The 19,569-nt window shown below is 41.7% G+C and overlaps 2 protein-coding genes and 1 long non-coding RNA gene across 6 annotated transcripts in view; 2 read left to right on the forward strand and 1 right to left on the reverse strand.

Moving 5' to 3' along the window:
- The window catches only part of LOC135547152 (kalirin-like), a 279,689-nt gene extending 273,941 nt beyond the window's left edge, over nt 1–5,748 (reverse strand). For both annotated transcript variants that reach the window (XM_064975865.1, XM_064975866.1), the window contains exon 1: nt 5,354–5,748. In XM_064975865.1, coding sequence (XP_064831937.1) covers nt 5,354–5,420 — 67 coding nt within the window. In that variant the 5' untranslated portion in view covers nt 5,421–5,748. The remainder of the gene's footprint in view (nt 1–5,353) is intronic.
- Nucleotides 5,749–6,975: 1,227 nt separating this feature from the next.
- On the forward strand, nt 6,976–8,983 carry LOC135546921 (uncharacterized). Its single transcript, XR_010456640.1, has 6 exons — nt 6,976–7,084; nt 7,627–7,792; nt 7,920–8,022; nt 8,154–8,315; nt 8,534–8,715; nt 8,811–8,983. It is a non-coding gene; the product is annotated as an uncharacterized LOC135546921 (long non-coding RNA).
- Nucleotides 8,984–18,316: 9,333 nt separating this feature from the next.
- The window catches only part of LOC135547153 (myosin light chain kinase, smooth muscle-like), an 81,008-nt gene continuing 79,755 nt past the window's right edge, over nt 18,317–19,569 (forward strand). For all 3 annotated transcript variants that reach the window (XM_064975867.1, XM_064975869.1, XM_064975870.1), the window contains exon 1: nt 18,317–18,497. The gene's annotated coding sequence lies outside the window, so the exon portion shown is untranslated. The remainder of the gene's footprint in view (nt 18,498–19,569) is intronic.

Below are 19,569 nucleotides of genomic sequence, written 5' to 3' on the forward strand. Positions count from 1 at the left end.
CAACTGTTAATGCGGAGCACTTTATATCTGTGGATAGGGTTGCAAAATTTGGGGAACTTTCCCTGGTTTGCCCAAAATCCCGGTTGACGATTTCTAGAATCAGGAAAGAATAAGCAGAGAATCCAGAATCCGCCAACCAGGATTTCTGGAAAACAAGGGAATATAATTGAAAGTTCCAGGAATTTTGCAACCCTATCTGTGGCAAATCATTTGAAAGACGCATATCTCCTACTACTAAAGTTATAGCATTATTGCATTAGGTATTTGTTTACTTTTTATTTTCCCTTCATGATGGTGATGATCGGGACCTGTTAGTGGTAGTTTTGTGTTAACTGCACTGTGACAAATATTGTAAGAAAATATATTTTAAAAAAACATTGGTTTTCAGTTAGGGATTGTTTTCTAAATGTTAACGACCCAATTTCGTTGAAACATTCTAACCCATAGTCCCTATATAATGCACTACTTTTGACTAGAGCCCTGGTCAAAATTAGTGCACTATGGAGTAGGGTGCCTTTACGTCACAGGTCAGAGTGGAGTCCCAAGCACCCATGTCATCTAAAGTACAGACACCGATTCCTTAATAGTGTACTCTTATAAAATCCCATAACCATACATATTTAGATTAGCCTGTACATTAATTCATTCAACACAAATTTAGAGATATTACAGCACCAATTATGTTGAGATTTGTTAAGGATTAGTCAGTCATGTCAATTCCCAGCAGAAATGGATAATAGTCTCTGTGACTGTGAGATGTAACACTTTACTGTCATCATGTGGCTCAGTCGGTAGAGCATGGCGCTTGCAACGCCAAGCGTCGTGGGTTCGATTCCCCCCGGGGGCCACCCATATGTAAAAGTAGTGGCCCCAGCCGACTTGTAAGTCGCTTTGGACAAAAGCGTCTGCTAAATGGGATATATATATCATCACAGGTTTTATTAGACATACTGAAACGACAAGACTGAAATGACTGCTGCAATGGCTGGTTAAAATTGTGCAGTAGCACGTGTATTAAATATGACAAGGAAATATTATGCAGGAAAACAAAAATGAAAGCCTCTAAAACCAGCCACTCCTGATAAACAATCAGGCAGAAGAAAACGTCAACTACTGTTATGTCTTTAGACTCTTTATCAGACAGAATAAACACAGATGCTGTCCTTAGGGAACTGCTTCGATTGCGTTGTCAATTTCTCTAAAAGCCTTTATATTCAGCGATCTGCTAATAAGGTCTCCCTCCGTTACCCTCTCAGGCTAACCAACCAGACCGCCCTCAACAACACACATGCAGCATATGGTTCGACATGAGCGGTGACGAGCCTGCTGCTTTTATGAGTAGGGGACATCCCTCTTTCTGCCTATCCCTCCTCCACGTCAGATCATGACTCAATAATCCTCGCAAATCTTCTCTCACTCTCTCTATTATCCTAGTGGTTTACGTCGGCCAATTAGCCATCTGCCACCCTGGTGGCGCGGTGCAGTATAGACTGAGCCTGGTGCTTCTGGCTGGCCGCTCGAGGGGAGAGGGGACGGGGAGAGAGGGTTCAGTATACACCCATTGTTCCGGCTGACAGTGGGGGCATCGGAGACCATCCCCCCCCCCCCCCCTGCTGGTCTACCCATGAAGCACAGCCACCATTAACTACTGGGGCCAGGCCAGTCAGTCAGTGTGGTACCACTACCAGGAGGAGGGGGTTGCCCGGCGATGCAGTACCCAGGCCAGGGCTAGTCACGGTGGGGTGGAACCTGCCTGTCTGTCGGTCTGCCTCTCAGACTGCAGGGAAACCATGACTCCATTCAGTTAGCAGTGTTTCATTCCCTTTCACAGATTCTCTTTCATGTGCCAAGATCACAACACCCTGGCCTGCATTCTTTATGTTTGGTCAGAGCAGATGTGCCGTTTTGTAAGTAGGTCTATACTGTGTCAATTGTCAATGCATGACCTGGCAAAATAGGCACTGCACTGAGGTAGACTACACATTCAATTACCATTGTAACAATCATGTAATAATGATCTGTTAATTTTAATTGTATGGGCCTATTACCAAGGGTGAAATGAAGTGAAAACATAATAAAGCAAAGCGAGCTGTGTGAATTAACGTAAATATTTGTCCTAACACTGAGGAGCCAATTACACCGAGGTGTTTTTATGTGATGTTTTACGTGCATGTGATGCGCCACTCATGAATCAGGTGACTGAATGCATGGAGTGCCTCATCTGCAGTGCCATGACATTACCCAACAAAGTGGAGCTATCCAAATCAAATCAAATGTTATTGGTCACATACACATATTTAGCAGATGTTATTGCAGGTGTAGCGAAATGCTTGTGTTCCTAGCTCCAACAGTGCAGTAGTATCTAACAATTCACAACAATACACACACATCTAAAAGTAAAATAATGGAATTAAGAAATATATAAGTATTAGATTGAGCAATGGCAGTGGCATTGAATAAAATACAGTAGAATAGAATATAGTATATACATATGAGATGAGTAAAGCAGTACGTAAACATTATTAAAGTGACTAGTGTTCCATTATTAAGGTGGCCAGTGATTCCAAGTCCATGTATACAGGACAGCAGCCTCTAAGGTGCAGGGCGGCATAACGGTTAACCTTAGCGTTTAAATTAAGTGAAAAAGCATCGCCCCTCACGAAACTGTGACTGTGAGCTCAGATAATAAGCATCAGAACCTAAGCCTAACCATCCAGTCCAGGCAGCCTTTGTGTCATTGAGGGCATCCCAAATGGCAGCCTATTCCCTACATAGGTAGTGCACTATATAGGGAATCGGGTGCCATTTGGGATGCAAGCACTGGCTCCGTGAGGGAGCAGGTCCTATATCACACGGTGAAGTGGAAAATGAAAAAGGTCCTGGGGGCACCAGGGTCAACCAGCTGCCCTAGCAGATTTGAGCAAGCTGTGTGACTACACACACACACACACACACTACACCCCACTCTCATTTTTAGCACCAACACACTGGCCAGGGCTTTTAACAATGAATAGAGCTAACCCTCTACAACGCCCAATAGCCACTAAGGAACTGTGTAAATATAATTTGGGTTTTATAACACAAATACAAAATGTAGGTCTAGTTGTGTTATCAATTCATTTGGTTAATAAGCCTACTTCATATTCACAATGTCGGAAAGGTCCAATCAGCTAAAGTAGCCCCTTTCAACCCAGCTGCTCTGGGGGTTTTTTCTCAGCTTGACTTATTTATGGCAGACTGAAATGCTAAAGCAAATCAAATACTAATCCACGAGTTTGCCTCTGTCAATCTTCAGAAATTATTATCCGGACTGATGATGGCCCTCGCTCTGCGAGGGAACTACTTAAAAGCCAAGAGCAGCAGCCAAAATTACCCAGCAAAGTGATTGCCATGGCTACCAATTACATATAATCACAAAGGCAGACGGAGGGAGAAAGTTCTACACAGCCCTCTGATTACTTTGTGAGCCTGAAGAGGAAAAGACCTATGTCATGTACACAAGAAAATGCTTCGACTCGGAATCCACTTTACAAAGAGGGGTGAATTAAAGTTCGCATTCGAGGTTAATCTACCTCTAAGCTCCGAATAAGCAGGCCTGGAGTCTCCTGTGAGGCCCGGGACATAAACCCACTTCAGTGCTCTTTCAGCCGGCCGTTGTGAATGGATTACTACTCATTCAGCCACATAATGTCTTTCTCTCGCACGGTAAACACCCACTCCTGGTTGGTGCTGTGGTTGAGTGGGACCGGGCAAGGGGCCTTTCATGGTTTATGGTCTCTCCCCCTGCCTGCCTGCCCCCAGGGTAGGGCCTGCCATGTTGTATCAATACAACTATCAATGATAGATCGTAGATGGAGAAGCAGGAGCAGATGTCCTCTTTTGGTCTCCACTGTACCACCACAGCAAAGTCATATTCCTCGCCAGTGGCTTTTACAGATCTCGCCATCTGGGAGTCATTTCAATTCCATCTTGGTGCAGAAGAAGAAAAAGCCAGCGCTGCTGTAGTGTGGTTCTGCAGACCTTGACACCAAAGGCAGAATGTATCTGGGCCCGGGGCGCCACTTTTCCCCCAGCTTGTGTTTTGTCCCACTTCCTTGTTCTTATCTGCTCTCAACCTACAGTGGAGGATGCCTGATAGATTATGCTCCAGTTACAATGAGGATGCTTTGCATAAAAACAGTACGAGCCTTTCCAGTGTGACCTCCCTCTGAGGAAAGAGGAAGGGAGCTCCTACTCTCATTCTAACTGACTTACAAAAAAGGAGGGAACACAGTCAGACAGCCACAACTAAAAGAATATGGCACCCTATTTCCTTTATAGTGCACTACTTCACCCTATTCCACTACCTTTGACCAGTGTATTCCCTATAGTGCGCTACATTTGACCAAAGCCAAGGCCCTGGAAAAACTTTGTGCATTATTTAGGGAATAGGGTACCATTTGGGATGTAGACCTACTCTTTTGCCCGGCCCTAATAACCGCTTATCCCACTAATTAAGCTGGAAATGGAGATACATATCTACTTCGTAGTGGGTGCGTGGCGGCAGAGCCGGGTGTGATTCCCATGCACTAGGCTAGAGTGAGATGGAGAGGCAGGGTGTGTCCCCCCTTCTCCAGTAGAGCAGGCAGAATGTGTGCAACACACACACACGGCAGACTGCTCAGGGATACACATTGTGTAGAGGCACTAAACATGAGCAGTGTCCGACGGCTAGGTTGTCCCTGAGAAACTGCCTTTCCACTGTGATGGGAGTCCCCCACTGACGGATACAGGCACCCATTAAGCAGTCCAGGGTGTGTATACTCTACTTTATGAATGGCATAATATCATCTTCACTTCCCCTGGTGCCAAGTGTTTACTAACACATACTGTATCGCTCTGTGTGTGTGTGTGTGTGTGTGTGTGTGTGTGTGTGTGTGTGTGTGTGTGTGTGTGTGTGTGTGTGTGTGTGTGTGTGTGTGTGTGTGTGTGTGTGTGTGTGTGTGTATAAGTCATTAGTTCACAGTCCTGCAATAAGAGTGTATGAGGGTAAATATCCAACAAAAGCAAGTGTCCTTTATACACTTTCCACCCCCAATACAGCCTAATTGAACATTCATATACAAAATATGACATAATTTTACGGATTTCCTCAATTCAATGCTTACATAATGTAAATGAATACCAACGACTGTGAAAACCACTCTTTGGACTAGTAACTAAGCCGAGGAACTCACAGAAACCAAGTGTGGCTATGAATGAGATAGATTTGCCATAGGTTAAACACAATAGCCTACCCCAAATAACACTAGATGTCTCAAAACGTTTCACTTCACAGAGGGAAATGGTTTCAAATACTGTACTTTCATCTTACCGGTTTTGAAAAACGCATCCGTATCGGAATCATTTGGACCCTCCTCGGCTCCTTCAGCTGAATTCATGTTTTCTCCTTGAGGATGTCAGAGACAATGTAGCGCAAAATATATCCAGTGATTACTATAACCAAATCAGTGCACGAGCTTCTTCATGTTCTTGAGTTCTTTGTCACAGCTGTTCGCTTTCCAGTCGTAGGTTCCCGTCCTTGTTACAAGCTCCAAGGAGCAGGGCTGTATTTTGCGCTCTATTGTTTAAAACTCTACCTCCTCCTCTCGCAGCCCCGGCGCCACAAAAGGAAGCCAAGGCGCGTGTGACACAATTGAAGATACCGTAAGATTGCAAATGGGTTGTTCTACTGGCAAAACAACGTATGTATTATAAACACCACACGTCTTGAGTATAATACAGCCGGAGCAGATGTAGCCTACAAAGACAAGGCATCAGCATGTGGTTGCATTAGAACGGTTTCTTGGCAGTTAATTCTAGTGATGTCACGAAATCTGCATAATGGTACTGGTCTGGCTATATAAAAAAAAGCATCAACATGATTTTACATCTGTACGTTTTCAGGGACAAAAAACGCATAATAGCAGGCTAATATCCGTATATTCCAACAAATTAATTGTATTCTTATTGATTGTAAAATCCACTAATCGCGCAGATACAAGCAGTATCATCAGGGGTGTATTCCTAACAATAGCTCAGAATCGGACCCCTCCGCACCCTCCTCCGCCCCTAAACACACGCCCCCTAAACAAACCCCTTTCCCTAAACAGGTAATTGCTGGTGAGTAAAGTGCTCGCTGTAGAGAAAGTTTACACAAGAAGCCATGTAATTAAATATAACTACTTTCTACAAACCTATGTTTTTTTAGCGGGGGGGGGGGGCAATCACAAAATTTAAAATCACCCTGCTAAGGATCATGACTAGAAAAAAACGATTTGTTAATCGATTGGCCAACCCCTCTCGCTCCCTTCATCCCATGAGTTAACGAGACAACGTCCTGCTATTCAAATGCACCATTATTGGTCCCGCTGATGCCCTCTATCGAGAGAAACTTCATAATAGGCCTAATTACGAGGAGCAATCCCAAAAGTTAGTTCTATGACATTAAGTTGCCTGATTCTTGTCAGCAGTTTCCGGTGGATTTGAATGAATTTTTTTTAACCTTTATTTTACTAGGCAAGTCAGTTAAGAACAAAATCTTATTTTCAATGACGGCCTAGGAACAGTGGGTTAACTGCCTGTTCAGGAGCAGAACGACAGATTTTGTACCTTGTCAGCTCGGGGATTTGAACTTGCAACCTTTCGATTACTAGTCCAACGCTCTAACCACTAGGCTACCCTGCCGCCCCGGAATGCAGTATGTGTAGCTTTCCCCAAACATGAAAGAAGATTCAAGTTAAGGTTCGCTGTTGATATTTCATTAGGCTTATTAAAATCATAAATGGATCGCATTCAATGTGGCACTGTGATCACGCTGTTGTCTGTCTGCTCGATAGAAAGCTAAACATTACCCTCTAGTGGTAGCCTGGTGTTTTCTGTTAACCACCAACAACGTGAGACAGCGCAATTAAACCTAAACGTCACATGAACGTCACGCTAACGGCGTTACTTGGCTACCAACCTGGCAGGAGTCGTTTAAAAATAAACATATTAAACAGAAACGGAGAGGAGTAAGCTATACTAGATGTGTTTTCTTTCTTGGGATAGAGCTAAAAGAGTTTAAGTAAGTTTTTTTTTAAATCTTATTTATTATTTTATGTTGGAATTCGTACCTATGTTAAAAAAACATGCCTGTGTTCACTGGCAGAAAAACACGTTGGATTGTTACCACTAAAGTTAATGGTTAGTCCTAAACAAAACATTATTTGAAAAAAAAGAATGGGGCTTAATGTTACATTTTCTATCAAGGCAAACTTGAAAAACAGTGGGATGAACTTCTTGATAAAAAAACAACACTTGATTTACTTGGCATTTCGATAGAAATATGTAAAAACAGCATGACAAACCAATTCATCCGGGCATCAGGATTTGAATGGTGACATGGGGGCTCGAAAATCACTATTAGGGTGCAACAAATAACAATCAAAAACATGTAACATAATTAAATTAAATAACAGCCTAATGAAATGACATAGGGGTGTGAACATAAATTATAAGAATAATGAGAATCTCTCTCTCTCTCTCTCTCTCTCTCTCTCTCTCTCTCTCTCTCTCTCTCTCTCTCTCTCTCTCTTTCTCTTTCTCTCTCAAAAAAAACACCTTTAGGACCCTTTGTGTTCCCAGACATGTCTAGGCCTAATTCAAGTGGAAGTGAATGCAGTCACACTGGAATGAGTGTTCATATTCCACAAGAGTTGCCAGACTTTTTGCTGCAGTTCACCAAAGATGCCATCAGAGCTCAGCCAGAGGATATTATTGAGTATTCCACTGCGTGAGTTCAAAAAACACTTGAAGGAACAGATGCTTCTTTGCATTCCAGCATTTCACTGTATGCATCCTATTTTATTGTAAACACACAGTGAGGAGGTTTCAAAGCCCATACTATTTTGTTTGTGTAGGTACTTCACAGCTATGGTGAAAGGACAGCCTTTTTCAGTGAAGCCAAATCCTGAAACCAAACTGGAACTGACAAATGAGATATTGGGAATTCTACATTCCCAGGTATAATATCTCAGGTCTTTTCTTGATGTTTGATTTGAGTACACTTGCAGTTAACAAATTGTCATGATGCCGAATCAAGGAACACAGGTTAGGCCAACTAACCTGGAGTCCTTTTAAAATCTATCTCCCAGTTATCTGAAAGGGAGACCGTTAGAAAGTTGGAGATTGGGCTCATATGGAAAAGTTTGAATATGCCAGAGAATACCTTGAACCACATCCTTTCAATGGGAAAGTTTGGTGAAGAAATTGAATGGAATAAATTCCTTGCTTCATGCTGCAGTTATCTTGGAAAGGTAAATCATATTTACTAAATATAAATGCATTCAACATGTAATTCTTTGTATGTCATTTCTTTGTAGAATGTGCATCTCTCACATTACCAATGAAGTATGTCTCCCTTGAAAAAGATTACTTCTGAGCTCAATGGGACTTCCTAGTTAAATAAAGGTTAAATTAAAAAAAGTACACTATATTCAAAAGAAAGTCAACCTCTTAGTCCATCTCTTGACAGAATGTCAAAGATGCCTTGACTCAAGCCTGCTACATAATGAACTGCGATTCCAACTGTAAGCCTCCAGATGCATGTGTGTCCTTTGAAACCTTCCGGTTTCTCTACACCTACCTGGCAGTTGGGAATGAGAACATCTCACAGTCGCAGATTGACAGAGTTCTCAGCTATCTGCAAAAGAGAGCGTGAGTACAAAGCATTTATGACACCTCGATAGATAGGGTTTGAAGATGAGAAATGATTATTTTATTTTCTCTGTATCCTGTTTTGTTTCTCACAGGATCTCGAACAACGGTGTGGTAAAAGTATCAGACTTCATTAACAATCGCAAATTGTGTCTGGATCCAACTAACTGATTCATCTTTACAGGCTGTCAATCAGGTCCCATTGTAGTGGAAATAAATATGATTATATTTAACTTAGACTCGAAGTAGTATTTTTTTCTGCTTTACATTGACTGCTAAAACATTTGATCTTACAAGTTTTCTTTTATGTCGCTTCGGTACTATTTTCACAAGTATGTGGTACATTTTCACAACTCTTAGTACAAATCTCCAACCTGGTCTCACTTGTAACGCAGCCAGTCTTTCAGTCAAAACCTGTCATTGTGCATTCACTTAGATTGTAAACATCTCTCACCACACAACCATTGATTTTGAAATCTAATGATAACGTTGGTTTAATGATCAATCCACAATATGATGATATATTGTCAATTTAGTCGTTTTAACTGTCAGTTAATCCAATAGTAAATTATGCAAGAAACACGTTTCAGAACACTTAGACATGCTGAAAGGAATATTCTACATAATACCTATCCAATGTGTAATCAAAGGTGTGATCAATGAAGACATCCTCTAAAATAATTCATGCAAACAAAAATGTTTCTCACATAACTGCAACATAGGTGCACTGTGTGTAAATCAAATGTAACAAAAAATCAAATTAATGAAATTGACACAATGTTTTGCACGCACTCATTTGCATCAAGCCTGTCTTGAGCATTTGGCCATCAATTCTCATCCATATCACAGTGAATGTCCTCATTGTTCATGCACCGCAGGAAAAACCTTTTGGCATAGCGAATCCAAGCTTGACATTGGCCTCATCCATGGCCAGAAAGATAGTGGCATGCTCATGGGATGACGATCGTACACGTTCCACCTTCATGCAGGAAAAAAAAATCCTCAATAGGGTTGAGAAAAGGAGAGTATGGGGCAGGTTATAGGGCCACAAATTGGGGATGGACCCGAAACCATGCCTTTATGGTGGATCCTGACATTGACAATGACATAGGTGACCCCTTGACCTTGACAGGCCTGCTCAATTTAATTTAGAAACACAATGGCCCAGGTCCTACCACCCCAACTTCAGAGATAGCTGCGCACATGGAGATGTTTCCCCCACTTTGTCCAGGCACTTGGACGGTCGCTCCGTTGACCGATGAGTTCTGGCCAGGTTGAAGCACGCTTCATCAACAAAGATATACTTGTGATGGTTCACAGCAGCATCAAGCACCATCTCCTTCTAAAAATATATTTTGGTTAGTTATTTTTACAGTATAGTTCCGATATGATTTTGTGAAGTAGTATGTGCATCTAATAGTAAAAGTAATACAGTATATAGTGGTGTACCTGAACGTACTGTCACGCCCTGACCTTAGTATTCTTTGTTTTCTTTATTGTTTTGGTTAGGTCAGGGTGTGACATGGGTGATGTATGTGTTTTAGTACTGTCTAGGGGTTTTGTAGGTTTATGGGGTTGTTTACCATCTAGGTGTTTATGTATGTCTATGGTTGCCTAGATTGGTTCTCAATTAGAGGCAGCTGTTTATCGTTGTCTCTGATTGGGAACCATATTTAGGTAGCCATCTTCTTTGGGCCTTTCGTGGGTTATTGTTTATGTTAGATTCCTGTGTCTGCACTAAATACGCACGCGAGCGCTCATGTTCGTTTTGTAGTTTGTTTATGTGTTTCTTCTTCGTCGTCATTAAAGTAACATGTGTTCATATCACGCTGCGCCTTGGTCTCCTCCATTCAACGAACGTGACACATACTCTGCCCGCTGTTGTTTCTCCTGATTGTTGTTTCTCTCAAAAGGCACCAGGTAAATGTGTTTTTAATAGATACCTGGTGCCTCTTCAAAAGGCGGGCGATTGAGCAGTCCTGTCAGTGTCACTTGGTCTGAAGCAAAGTAATGAAATCTGTTGGTACTATCAGAAAGATTAGTGCTTTGGTTCATCAAGCTTGCTTCCTAACTTTAGACCACAGCTTTATTTACCCATATCTCATTAAAGGTAATATTGTCTGGGCCAGTACATATGCTTCCTACTTACACTTATTACTCATCATACAAAATAACCTCAGCTTTGTTTAAGAAACTCAATATCTTGTTTATGTATGACATTAATGTACTCCAATTCTGCACTTTCATCTACAAATACTCACACCTCCCAGACAGTTACCTAAACCCTTCAATGGATTCTTCCAGGTTCATTCTGACATCCATCAATGTACCATAAGACACTGTGATAACCTTCCCCCTCCCCACTGCCGCACCTCACATAATAGTCTCTATCAGATACAGAGGTACCATACTCAGGAATTCATATCTTCACATTGCAAAAATATCATTACATTTACATTTACATTTAAGTCATTTAGCAGACGCTCTTATCCAGAGCGACTTACATCCCTCTAACTTCAAGTGAAGACTTGGGGTCAGCCAGATGAACCAAACTACTCAGTAATCTCCTCCATATAGCCTAACTCTCACATGCACACACACATTTAAACAAATCTGTATATACAGTATGTATTATTTTTTAGTTTTTACGTGATTACTGATCAATTCATTTATAATTAGCAGGTTTCGTTATCTGTTTTATCAAACCGTTTCGATTTTTGTATTTTTTTGTGGTGTGGTTTTACTTTTTACATAAACCCTTGGGCTTCCAAGCACACCTGCACACCGTTTTTTTAAATGTGTTTTTATCTGTGTTGTCTATCCCTTGTTTTCTTTGCTGCAAATAAATAAAACAAAAAGGTAAATGGATGCCACATTGGCAAGGTGTCATCGTTCACCTCAATGGCCTGCTTAATTTCGGACAACTGTATGTAATTCCTGGCCCTCCCCATTTCCCCCACTGCCCCCTCCTGCTGGTCGATCAGCACACGACCACCACCATGGCGTCTTCTGTCAATTCTGAGGTTAGAACAGAGTCTACTGTCAATAGATCATACTGCAAGAATACTGTAACATGTTTTGTGAATGTACATACATTACAAGATGTCATTTACTCTAAATGTAATGGTAAAGCATAGTGCATATCCTGCAGACTTACCGGTTTTCTTGGGGAAATGTTCTCATGATCAAATTGAGAGTTGAACTAATCTGTCTGCCTCTGCCATGGTAAGGCTTTTGTTTACCACATGGTCAACGACGATGGCCCAGACTTCATTAGACATAACAGTTCCCTGCCGTTTGCCTCCCTCTCTCTGATGTACACCTCATTGACAAGGCCCATGCCCATCTCTTTGACAAGGCCCATGCCCATCTCTTTGACAGGGCCCATGCCCACCTCTTTGACAGGGCCCATGCCCACCTCTTTGACAGGGCCCATGCCCACCTCTTTGACAGGGCCCATGCCCATCTCTTTGACAAGGACCCTTCCCACCTCTTTGACAGGGCCCATGCCCACCTCTTTGACAGGGCCCATGCCCACCTCTTTGACAGGGACCCTTCCCACCTCTTTGACCTCTTTGACAGGGCCAATGCCCATCTCTTTGACCTCTTTGATGGGGCCCATGCCCTCCTCTCTGAGCCGTTTGATTTCTCTCTCTCCTTTGCTGTCTATACTGCTCCATGTTGAACAAAAATTGCAATTCTTCACACATCCCCTTTTGCAGTATATGGTGACCAAATGTGGTAACCACAATGTGAAATCAATGAACAATAACGAGTAGTCATTATGTATGGTTACCATGTATCATACATGTCTTTTAGATGTTTATACTTTTACAAGCACACATTATTCTACTCAAAATCCGTATTTAGTAGACAACCCCATTTAAAATCTATAGGTTTACCAAACGGTGATTAACCATAAAGCGCAGTTGGATTAAGTGATGGCCAAATGTATTTAAACAAATGAGAAGAGAATCATATAAAAAGTATATTGACCATTGCATTCATTTCACTTTCAATGAAAGGTATTTCTTGATGAAACTCTGATTAGGTTTGGTGAAAAAGTTACTGTGTGATTGTGTGTTGAAAATGTGCTTAAAGTTGAGTTGAGTTGTGAAATTTTACCACATACTTGTGAAAATAATACCAATAATACTACAAAAGTGGCTTATTTTCCAAAGTAACCTTCAATATGATAGCAGCAATGTTTTCACATGGTGCAGAGTTCTGTAGTACAGCCAGTGTGTGTGTACAGTACGCATGCATATTTCTGTGTGTGCGCGCTTGCATGCGTTCATGTGTGTGTATGTGAAAGTGCACTGGGAGTGTGTCGTCCCACAGATGGACCCGCTGGGCTACCAGATGCCAGGAAGTGACAGCCTTCCTCAACCAACTAGGTCATCCCCGCCACGGCCACCAATACACAAAGTTTTCTCGGGCATTTAAGCTTGCCCAACTCTGTGTGTGTGTGTGTGTGTGTGTGTGTGTGTGTGTGTGTGTGTGTGTGTGTGTGTGTGTGTGTGTGTGTGTGTGTGTGTGTGTGTGTGTGTGTGTGTGTGTGTGTGTGTGTGTAAGGCTGCAGTTTGCATTTCACTGGGGCAGTCCAATTCAGATATTTTTTTCTCACTAAGTGGTCTTTTAACCAATCACATGAGATCTTTTCACATCAGCTCTTTTTCATTAGTGAAAAATAAAGATCAGAATCGGGCTGCCTGTGTAAATGCAGCCTAAGCTACATATAATTTATATGATTATCTGATTTCTGGCAAACCATGTTGGATTTGGTTTGGTATTTTCTTTGCCCCATAGCTATATCTCCAATTAACTTGTGGTAATTGAAACTCTCCTTTGTGTATCTCCTTTGTGTCATCGACAAATGCTAAGTTGAATTTTATTCGCTACATTGTAATTTCAGAGATAGATTCCTTTGTGTGTTGTGTTCGTGATTGGAATATGCTGTCTACTAGGCCTAGGCTATACGTGTGGGTAGATTAGATAATATTGTAAATGGTCCTCTGATTTCTCGGTGCGTTTAATCTCCTACCGTTTCTACCGTGGTGACCTGAGCATGGAATGTTCTGCAGTCTAAGTGAGCTGTGGGCCAGGCAGCCTGGAGCCATCAGACTACGGCCTGTTAACAGGGCATTGAGCACTGGTTCTGCCAGGATCCTCATGCTTTACCCACAGACACAGGCCCACAGGATGAGACAAATGCACAGCAAATGATTAGCATCCAACATCCAGGAAGTCCTAATATGGACACTGTAAACCTAAGTCAGGTTTAAGTTGAGTGTATTATGGGGGGGGGGGGGGCCTATACCTTGTCTTGGAAGAATGAGCATGACTATGTGGACATTTCCCTTAGGATTTCAATTGTTTGGCCAGATTTTACCAAGTGAAGAAAGCAGCTGTACTGTTCATAAAATACATCACAGAGCCATGAAAATCTAGAGACAGTGAAATACCTCCTTTGAGTGCTTAATATGCTCCGATCCTCTTCATTACAAGCTCTATAGAGTATATTACTGAACCCTGGTTATGGGAAACGAAGCCAAGGCACGTACTGCATGCACCCTAAAAGGTATCATCCTTTATAGAGTAGATTTAGCGTATCTGCAAATCACAGGTAAAATAGTATGTAGGAAAAATGAATATTTCGAAAGAGATTGGCCAGATGACCACAGGTCCTTATGGGAGAGTGGGAGAGCTGTTGCATGTATTGAGCAGAGAACTACTCACGGGACAGCTGGGACACATCATTTAGTAGGACACTTTCTAACTTCCGTCAGGAGATGGCGCTATAGGCACCAGAAGGCTTGGGTTACATTGTAATGCTGTATGGAAAAACAATTGTTATGGATTATGCAACATATTTGCAACATAATCACTGTCCACAAAAATGACACAAATTGGGCAACTGCAATATTCCCCCCAAAAGTCCGTACACAAATAAGTCTCAGTACCTTACACATTTCAGTTTACGAACCAAAAACCTCGCCTCAAAGGACAAGCTGATGTTTTGCCAGCATAGCCAATATCATTCTCCAATTGGCAAATTTTGTGGCCAAAACCAGGCCATAAAACATTCCTAAAAACCACACAGTGGGTTGAATGCTTTAATCAGTGGAGTGTGTTGGCCAATTACAGAGATACAGCCACAAACTGACAGGAAGAAAATAATTACACCATCAACTAAATGAGATAAGCAGATCAGTGGCGCCTGAGATCATCACCCTTTCAAACAGACTCCTCTAAAGGTCAAGGTCAACAAGGTTATTCAATAGCTAGCTCTGGTCCAGGGTGTTAGCGCAGCTTTTAACACTGAGCCCCTTAATAACAGCGTTAGCAGCCATACTAACGCCCTGGACCAGAACAATACAGTAGCCTACATGTTATGGTAAGGTCAGGACCATTTTGAAAATGAGCATTTATGTTATATTATCATAATAAAATGTTCCATACTGGTTCAAATGTTATGGTCGTTTTTAATAGGCCAGTGGAATATATTTGGAAATTGGTGAATTAATAAATGTGTGGAGTGTGAGAAACACTAGACCACTCCAATAAAGCACACCAAATGTTTTTCACTGCATGACTTAAGATACACAACTAACGTGTAGGAGGAGATGATTTTGCCAACTCTCCATATTGAAACGTAAATGTCAAACTGCCTTCTCTTGAGCAGGGTTAACACTGCATGTGGAGGAAATCACAGAGGGGGTTTCCTATACATCTGTGTTTCAGACAGTTTAGGATTGTTTTGTCTGGAGTTTTCGTTTGAGGCAGCACTCCCAGAGAATGTTTACTTTTACCTTTCCGGTGGGCTAGCTACTCTTGATCTGATTCCCATGCTGAAGTAGCCTACTGCAAGGCCGGCCTCTTTCTAGAATGGGTAGGGGGGAGTCAACATATTTACATGTAATATGACATTACTTTATAGAAGCTGAACACATAACAGTGTATCTCGTTGTTTTATGACGTTTGTTGTAGCTAACCATCCAGAGGTATAAATACTATTGCTCCTTTGCTTAACCAACACAGTTCATTAGAAGGTAGGAAAAGACACAGTTACAGATAATAAATACACTGATATGCTGATGTACTGATAAACTGAAGTGTAATAGTACAATATAGTACAATATCCACTAGAGAGCACCGATGTAACACTGATGCTGACCTCTCAATGTACAATTGGAAAACGAGTTATCTGTTAAAAAAAGTTAGATGAGGTTATGGTGAGTTTGCAGTTTGACTTACAGAGCTTCCAATGTGTGTTATTTGATCAAATCGGTGACCATACTAAATGAACGCCATGCTTCCTTTGCATAAACCTAAGAAACTCCATCATATTTTCATCAAATCGCAAGTTATATTAACACTTTCTCTCAAGCTCTTTTGTTTCTTGCATATATGGGCTGTTTCTTACATCCAGCCCACTGACATCTTTTTGCTTCCTGTGTTTCCTACATAGCACTGCCATCACTGAGTGTTGACAGGCTGTGAAATCAGCTGCAAGTCAAGAAATGCATTTCACTGGGTTCTGAAACAGCCAGAAGATGTGGCAGGTGTTTTCACTATTCAGCCTCTTACTTGAATCCCACACTGACTAAATGACCATTCCACATGTTACAACTGTCTGCCTCAACTCTTGCGACAGCTCAGCTCCAAGAAGATTTATTGATCACAGTAATATTTAATCGGCACAGAAATAACTACACTTTAAATGAGGCTATCAAAAATGGTGTTCAAGCCAGTGGTTGTTTGTCCCTAGTTACCACGGCCACAAAGTCAAAATGAGGCTAGGCATAAGGTTAGCAGTGTGGTTAAGGTTAGGGTTGGGTTTAAAATCTGATTTTATGACAATAAATTGCAGAAATAGGTGGGGATTAGCCATAATTAGACTTTGTGGCTGTGGTAATTAGTGGCAACCCTAGTGGCTCTTGGTGATAGTTGTGAACTATGGTGTTTGAACTGATTGTGGAGTGAATACAGTGACAAATGCAGAGGAAAAACAGCCCTAGACTGTCCTTTTTATTTGGAGTAATCACAACCTGTCCAGGTAATGATGCAAGTAAGCCTGAGAGGCTATTTCAGTTTCGCAACTGGGTATTCAAGGTAATCAATACATCACTATATATACAAAAGTATGTGGACACCCCTTCAAATTAGTAGATTTGGCCATTACAACCACACCCGTTGTTGACCGGTGTATAAAATCGGGCACACCGCCATGCAATCTCCATAGACAAACATTGGCAGTAAAATGGCCTTACTGAAGAGCTCAGTAACTTTCAACAAGTCAGGTCATCAAATTTCTGCCCTGCTGGAGCAACAACTGCTCAGCCACGAAGTAGTAGGCCACACAAGCTCACAGAATGGGACCACCGAGTGCTGAAGCGCGTAGCGTGTAAAAAGCGTCTGTCTTGGTTGCAACACTCACTATCCAGTTCCAAACTGCCTCTGGGAGCAACATCAGCACAATAACTGTTAGTCGGGAGTTTTATGAAATGGGTTTCCATGGCCGAGCAGCCGCACACAAGCCTAAGATCACCACGTGCAAAGCGTCGGCTGGAGTGATGTAAAGCTTGACGCCTTTGGACTCTGGAGCAGTGGAAACGTGTTCTCTGGTGTGATGAATTACGCGTCACCATCTGGCAGTCCGACAGACTAACCTGTGTTTGGCGGATGCCAGCAGAACTCTACCTGTCTGAATACATAGTGCCAACTGTAAAGTTTGGTGAAGGAGGAAAAATGATCTGCGGACATTTTCATGGTTCGAGCTAGGCCCCTTGGTCCTAGTGAAGGGAAATGTTAATGCTACAACATACAATGACATTCTAGACGATTCTGTGCTTCCAACTTGGTGGAAACAGTTTGGGAAAGGCACTTTCCTGTTTCAGCATGACAAAATGCAGAAATAGTTTGTCGAGATTGGTGCAGAAGAACTTGACTGGCCTGCACAGAGCCCTGACCTCAACCCCATCAAACACCTTTGTGATGAATTGTAATGCGAACTGCGAGCCAAGCCTAATCACCCAACATCCGTGCCCGACCTCACTAATGCTCTCGTGGCTGAATGGAAGCAAGTCCCCACAGCAATGTTCCAACATCTATTGGAAAGTGTTCTCAGAACAATGGAGGCTGTTATAGTAGCAAAGGGGGCACCAACTCCATATTATTGACCATGATTTTGGAATGAGATGTTCGATGAGCAGGTGTCCACATACTACTCATGTAGTATATGTGTTAAGGACTGAAAGTTGGTTACATTTCAGAATATGGCTTTCTGTTTGTAGGCTATGTGGAGTAAGCACTGAATAGCCTATGTAAGTTATCTATTTGAATTTACCAGTTGAAATTTATGAACTAATCCTCAAATAAATAGTGGAAGAAGCTGAGAGCAAAATACATCATGTAGTTACATCATTTCATACATCAATTTACAAATGCTGTGTGACCCAGACCAGGCAGTACATTTGGGGATAGATCTGCAGATTTTCAGACCTCCCCCTTTCCCATCTCGCACGACCAATGAAATGTCTCACAACGTATGTTAGGATTGACGCCAAAAAGTTTGATACTAGCAACGAATCCCGCAAGATCTTACTAAAGTAGACGGCGATACATCCGACGGATGAGTGACTCATCTGTCTTTGAAAGCGCAATACATTTTCTCTGCTGAATTGTTCTAGGAGAAGTTTATTTCATCAGAGTGAAAAGTTAGAGCAAGAGGAGCAGCGCTTCAAATTGGCGAGACGCTATTTTGGCAACGTGCTGTTTTGGTAAGTCCAACTGAAATATTGAAAATGTTTGTCTCAGCCTACCTGTAACTCTGGGATATCACTGCACCTACAAAAGGTTGCTCTGAACATGGTAGGCTATTGCATAAACGTTTCGAATGAAGGAACTCTGATCATGACAATCGAGAACTTTTATTATTGCCTCCTTAGGTTATTGATTTAGCTTACTCTATTATTGATGTGACTTTACAATTGTTTGTATGAATTTCCATTTTCAAATACATCGACTTTTTCATTTATTACTTCAAATTAATCTGAAATTACTAGTGATATTATTCTACTCAATTATTTAAAATAGCCTAATACTTTACCACAATATTTTCAATCTATAGTTCTTGTTGTTGAGCTTTTCATTTGTTGCTTTTTAGTTTCAAATTCCACATAAACCTTGCAGTAGATGATTTGAAAATCATGTGGTGTGTTTTTATTTCAAGGTGTTCTCAGGGCAATTTGTATTATTCTGTACTTAAATCTGTGTCACTCCATTTAGTATGTTAAATTACGTTACGTTAGGTTACATTATGAATGGAATAGCAGTCGTACAATATCATACATATTACCCGGTCATGCAATAGAATACGAATTGGATGACGTAATTTATCATGCGTCTTGGTGGACATGTATAATTAAATACGTGTCCACAACAGAGGATCGAGTAATCGAATTGAACGGTTTATTAACCAAAACTCACAGGCTGCTGTTTTGGCCATAGCCTACTCCAAATAAATCAGTAAACAACAACAACAGGCTTCCAACTCTGTCAGGATGCAAAAAAAGAGCAAACAATAGCAAGCATGGTCTTTCAACCTGCAGTGCCTGACCTCCTGCCTCCCTCCACCAACCACAAGGACACCTGGCACCAGAACATTCTAGGCATTCCTTTGGTTGGCAGACAACAGGTTGACCGGATACTGGTAAAGTGCACCACAATGAAGGAACAACAAAACTTAGTGACACACAGTTGTCTATGTGGGTCGCTACACCCACCCACCTCAAAGTCCCTCGTCTCCGAGGGAACACACAAAGTCTTCGGAAGCAAACTGGAGGTCTCCTT

The sequence above is a fragment of the Oncorhynchus masou genome, chromosome 10 (genome assembly GCF_036934945.1).
Source record: "Oncorhynchus masou masou isolate Uvic2021 chromosome 10, UVic_Omas_1.1, whole genome shotgun sequence".
NCBI lineage: Eukaryota > Metazoa > Chordata > Actinopteri > Salmoniformes > Salmonidae > Oncorhynchus > Oncorhynchus masou.